Source organism: Odontomachus brunneus, unplaced genomic scaffold, assembly GCF_010583005.1.
Source record: "Odontomachus brunneus isolate Ranch 3 - 2012 unplaced genomic scaffold, Obru_v1 Obru_scaffold_095, whole genome shotgun sequence".
Classification (NCBI taxonomy): domain Eukaryota; kingdom Metazoa; phylum Arthropoda; class Insecta; order Hymenoptera; family Formicidae; genus Odontomachus; species Odontomachus brunneus.
Genome location: NW_022639545.1, coordinates 368710 through 374956, shown reverse-complemented (window position 1 = coordinate 374956; position 6247 = coordinate 368710). Strand labels below are relative to the sequence as shown.

General features: G+C 32.0%; 2 protein-coding genes across 2 annotated transcripts in view; one reads left to right on the top strand and one right to left on the bottom strand.

Moving 5' to 3' along the window:
• LOC116848412 overlaps positions 1-6247 on the bottom strand; it is a 751173-nt gene that overhangs the window by 424543 nt on the left and 320383 nt on the right. The gene's annotated exons all lie outside the window — the stretch shown is intronic.
• The window catches only part of LOC116848415, a 15672-nt gene continuing 12977 nt past the window's right edge, over positions 3553-6247 (top strand). The window contains exon 1 of the mRNA XM_032824488.1: positions 3553-3691. Coding sequence (XP_032680379.1) covers positions 3568-3691 — 124 coding nt within the window. The 5' untranslated portion in view covers positions 3553-3567. The remainder of the gene's footprint in view (positions 3692-6247) is intronic.

Genomic DNA, 6247 nt, shown 5'->3' with positions numbered 1-6247 from the left:
ATATATATATATATATATATATATATATATATATATATATATATAATTATGTATAAAATTATATATGAATGTATCTATAAATTATCTATAATTATAGACGGAAAAAAGTTATAGATTGGATTAACCAAATGTTTCATAAAATATGAACAAATCAGAAATTCCGATTGAAGTTACTAGAATTCTGTTCTGGTTAATATAGAAAAAAAAATTTTTGAAAATTTATTTGTGGAATATAAAATTTGTTTCCGTTAAATAAAGCTTATGTTTATAAAATAAAGTTTACTGTAAATAAACTTTATATCTCTAGCAAATAAATTTTCAAGTATTTCTTTCTCAATGTAAGATTTTTAGCTAATCAGAACTTGTAATTTCCAAATTAACAAAATTTCTAGTTAACCAGAACTGTTCAAGCTGACCAGAAATCTTGTTAACTTAAATAGAATTCTAGTAACTTCAACAAGTAATTTCAACTGATTTTTGTTTCGTTCACATTTCACCATGCATTTGGTTAATTCAACCAAGCTTTTTTTCCTTGTATATAATCCATATATGAATTGTTTTTACGTGATCACATATATAATTATGTGTGTCTATATTGAGAAAAAATGCTACTGAATGGAAAAAATAGAAAAAAATAGCTTTATTCGATTAAATGTTAATAGCACAAATATAAGCAGCTCCTTTAATTGTATTTGTACAACAGCATTTCTTTCCGTGTGGACATATACAATCACGAATGATTGTACATGATTATATATGTAGAGACAAATATAAAAATAATATAAAATTAGGTGTTATATAATAATATATTAATCTGGTAATATAATCGTAACAGAGAAATAAAATTTACTGAGTCATAATTGAGCCTTACGTATAAGTGTTTCCACACACACAATTATATATTTTTCTTTTTTAATTTATAATTAATTTAAATGAATTAAAGTCTAACCAAATTTTGCTTTTAAACTACAATGTTTATTACTTATATTGGTATATTAACACACTTATATTTATAGTTAATTTATAGAATGTGTGTGTGTGAGTGTGTGTGTGTGTGTGTGTGTGAATGAAAGTTGTTTTAATCTTAAATGACCGTTAATTAGAACCGTCACCTTAATCCACTGTAATGTCGTTGCGGTAACACGAATGTCATCAGCATGTTAGCGAATAAAGTTTCAGAATAAAGTTTCAGAATGACAGATGATATCGCGTTACTTGTCTCATTTGCTTAGTCTCTGTCGATAGTATTCTATCGTTTTTCAAATGTCGCGTTTCAAATATCAGACGGTGAGCAGAGAGAGGAGGTATACGCTGCGATCGATTCGCGTGTCTTTCGCGTTCCGAACGTCAACTCAATCTCCGTGATACGTGAAGAAATATGTAATCGATTCACGGGGTGTCTCACTGTAACCGCGGAGAGCGAGAATAAAAATTGGAAAGGCGCGCACGCGCCTGTCGTTTTAATTGAGCGAGCAGTTTATTAAGACGAACACACGACGCGGCTAAGCGACACGCGCGTGTCGAAACGGGGCATTCTCGATTTTCCGTGCCATTTGCAAGATCGTATTGGCCGCCACATTAAACGAGAATAATGCGATCGTTAATGCGCAGGCCACTTTCACGCGGCAGAGACGAGAATAAATATTGTTTTCCTCCTTGGGATCACTCCGACGCCATTCGTCGACGTATTAACGCATGACGACCAATCTTAACCTTTGGAGGGCCGGAAGCCGATATATCGGCGCGACGGCGGTGTCAGCTTTTTCCTCATTCAATCCAATGACATTGACAAAAAAGTTCTAGCTCTTAAAATAAAAAAGTAGATAAAAAAATAGCAGGTTCTCAGAAGGTTAATAATAGGAATCAATCTAAATAAATATATATATATATATATATATATATATATATATATATATATATATATATATATAAACAGCTCTTAATAGCTGGATCGAAAAACGCGAGCACCTGATCGATTAGACCGTAACTCGTCATTCGTGTTGAATTTAATCGCGGGACGATGATAAAGTTTGACAGTACAAATGCACGTGTCAAGATTGCTTTGGTTTCACGTGCACGGCGAATCTACACGGAAAGAATATGTTATAGTTTTCTTTTTGTACAAATTCTTTTCAGTTCTACTGTGTTTCCAGTAAAGTAAGAATAGATTGTCGGTAAGTTCTATTTTATTAAGAAACAAAGTAAATTTCACTACACGGAGATTGTAATATTTCCTTTTTCAAATAAATTTTCAGTTTTATTATGTTTTTAATAGGGTAGAGATAATGTGCAGTAAAATCTACCTTGCTAAAGAACATAGTAAATTTAACAAAAATTTAGTAAATTCTTTAGTAACATATATTTCGGTTTTTAGAATTTTAATAGTACTCATGAAACGAAAGGATAGTCAATTACTGCATAATATCGATCTATTCTTTAATTATAAAATTCTTTCTATGTAGAAACCTAGAAAAAGTTTTAATAACCATTTTGGATTGAAATAATAGCAGATATGAAATGGAAGAATAGCCAATTATTGCAGAATGTCGATCTATTCCTCGATTACAAAATTCTTTAAAAAATGTTTACTATAAAATTCTCTTTGTACAGAGACATAACTAATTGTTTAATAGCGCATTTCAGTCCCTGCAATATAAATAGCACACATAAAAGAATAGTTAATTACTGCAGAATATTGATCTATTTTTTAGTTACAAAATTTTACAGTAATTTTTGTTATAAAATTCTTTCCGTGTAGAAATATAGAAAATTTTTTAATAGTACATTTTTTAGTTTATACAATATAAATAACAAATATGAATTGGAAAGGTAGTCAATTATTGTGGAATGTCGATCTATTTGATTACAAAATCCTATCACAATTTTTACTACAAAATTTTCTCTATGTATATTCCGTGTTAACTAATTTTTTTGTACGTGTGTATCTGTGTGTATGTCAATTCTTATATTAATAGTTCCCTATTCTTCTCATCTCAAACAAAATGACACTAATACAGTTACGATTCCTGTAATGTTGCGAAATATAGGAGCCAAACTTTCCAAAATGGACTTCCTAAAGCCAGGAATACAATTCGGGAACTGAGACTTCGACAATATTTAAATACAAATCGATCTGACGATTGAATTTATTTATTTGTCTTTAATTTTATTCTTAATTTGCTTACTCATGGAAACTCTTTTTTTTGCACAAGAAAAAACTGATGAGTTACGCTTCAATCGAGTTGGGAAAATAAGGAGTGAAACGGAGACAATTCGTGTAAGAACTTTTGTTATCTCTCAACGTATCTTATGCGTTTTTTATCATTTCACTAACTAACTAAGAAGAGAATGCGCCACGTAACCGCCGCATAATCGCGGCCCGATTCTTTACGGTCTCCTCATCTCGCGACGCGTAAAGGTCGCGATTAATCGGCGAGCTGGCGAGATTCTCCCTCGCGAAGTTCCTGCGAACAGTCGCAGGTGGGGACGCGATTTCTCAACGGGATTCGTTCGCGAATAATAAATCTAGCCCCACTATTCCGATCGGCCGGCGGTATATGTACGTAGATGATGTGTATATCATATGCTGCGTCGGACAAAATGGCCATCAGCCATAGTAACCACATGTTCGTATCTCTGGCGTTTGTTTTCTGCCTCCTGTCGTCGCTTGCTCGTGTCTCGGATTCGTACGGTGAGCACACAGCCCTATTATCACGTGCGACGTACGATTTTATTTATATCTGACAAAAAAAGAGAGAGAGAAAAAAAATAGAAGGGAAAGGACAGTCCATTTCGTTACTCTATCTCGTGGTGGCGCGGGAGGAGCGAGAGAACTGCATTTTTACACGATCGAAATACGAAACTCTGCTGCGAGAGCTTAACAGCTCAGCGATGTTGGCGATACGCACGACAATATTCTATTTGGCATTTTGATATTAAAAATTCCTTCATTAATATATTGCGAAAATTGCACCGCTCGAAACAACACGAAGATCGTCTCTTCCAATGCGCATGTCACCCGATATGGTTATTTGAAATATCAAATATATACTTTTGTTTGTTTATCCGATTCCGTTTTTCGGCAAACATATTTGTATTTCAGTAATGCATTTCAGCAGCAATTTACTTTCTCGTACCTTTATGGAAAGATACATAAAGATAAATGAAGAAATATTTGACTCAGGTTATCTTCTTTAATCAATAACTGAAAATCCAGGGAGTCATTTGTAAAATGGTGCAGGACTTTTTTGTTCTTTTTTGATCGGTCGCCATCACAGCTCATCTATCGTATGTGCGGTCACTCGTCAATCTTCTTTAATCAACAATTCCAAATTTTACACGGTTTGCAAGATAATAGTGGAATCTCATGTTTAGTTTGACTCTACACGTACACGAGAGTTTTGTACAGTTATCGTCAGATAGATTTTAGAATTCTTCTAAAATAAAAGAAATGTTCTAAACACACTATTCTTAAAGTTAGAAAAATTTCACCTGTTATCTACAGTACAAGTCTTGTTCTTAACAGAAATTTTTTCTTCAAGAAAACATTCGTCTTAATTCAAAGGAAAAAAATTGGCATAATATCTAGATTTTCAATCAATAGATTACATTATTAGGAGAGAAGTACTCTTTCGATAAAAGTTCTCGTTTAGAATATGGAATTACATGAAATAGAGAGAGCACGTTGCAACTAGAGCTCTTTTTTAGATGTTAGAATATTTTCCCTTTGTAGTTTTTAGAAGAATCCCCTTTTGAAGTCATATACAGTGCTCGAAAGAAATATAGCATCAGAAAATTAGACAAATATAGATAACATTTGAATGAGCAGTATTCTGTGAGAAATTATCGTACAAATTTTTTTTTAGTTTTAAGAATCAAGTGTCTACTGTGAGGAAATATTGGTTGAATTTTTGTTTTATAATATTCTCGCTTCACTATCTCTCCGAAAAGGTGAACGTGATTTTTTTATAGTAAAAACTGCGTATATTTCAGCGGAATCCATAGTAGTGGCAAATTTTTTTTCTTGAATTTCATTGACGAAACCATAAAGATTGGTTTTCCCCTTGTTATAAAAAAGTTCGTATAACTTTTTTCCACAGGAATATACCATACACACACACACACACAAACACACACACACACACACACACACAGTCTAAAATTACCTGTGCATTTTCATTACCTATCGCTAGCACTGGTATTAACCGATATGCACCGCGGATAGGTTGCCAACCGTATTTTGCACGTACTGTGTGCATGCGTGTGTGTGTAATGTATTAGATTATGTGTAAACGTATATATACGCGTATGTAGATTTTCATAGGTGTTAAATGTATAAAACTGAATTTTAGAGTTTGATATCAGATATCTGAGAGATTTGTGAAGGCCATATCAGCCAATTTACAAGAATCCGAAGAAGTGCTAATCTAGAATAAAGAGGGAATAAATACACAATATGCACGAACGGCTAGAAGAAGTGATCAAACACTGGAAGAGGAATACCCGATTAATTAAACCCCAAAATTCAATTTTACATATTTAACACCTACGTAAATTTACACATAATCTAATACATTACGTACACACGAAAATTCCCCGAAATGATGGGGGAATTTTGTGTTCAGTTTAACTTAATCTACCTGTACACACACGGACATTCTTACGAGTGACAACTCTCACGAGCACGTGTGCCGGCAGCGATTTAAGGTAGTAGTAATGTAAAATATGAGTCCTTTAAGAATTTGTTGAAACTTAAACTACATGCAGATTTAAAGATGATTAATTATTTGCGCATTATAAGTAGCTTGACCATTGGAAAGCTGAAATATTTGCAATAAAAGCTGACATTTTTGACACGTATTCTCTGTATCAGGTTGAAAACATCATATTTTTAATTTTAATTGTCAAACTATATTTTATATTTAGGATTTTAATAAAAAACTACTATAATATTAAAGCCTAGTATACAGATATTATACGCAAATTTCAGAATTATTTATCATTTTAAACTACTTTCCGTGGGGGAGTGAAAAGTTTATAATTTATAATAATATTCTCTCGAAATATATATACACGTATTTAAATATTTGTATATCTTTTTCTTTATCTGTACACTTTTATTACATAAACGAATAAATAAATGAAGCACTTATCAGAGAAATAAAAAAATAATAGCTTTTTCTCTTTTATTTGTAATATTGTGTATATATATATATATATATATATATATATATATATATATATATAT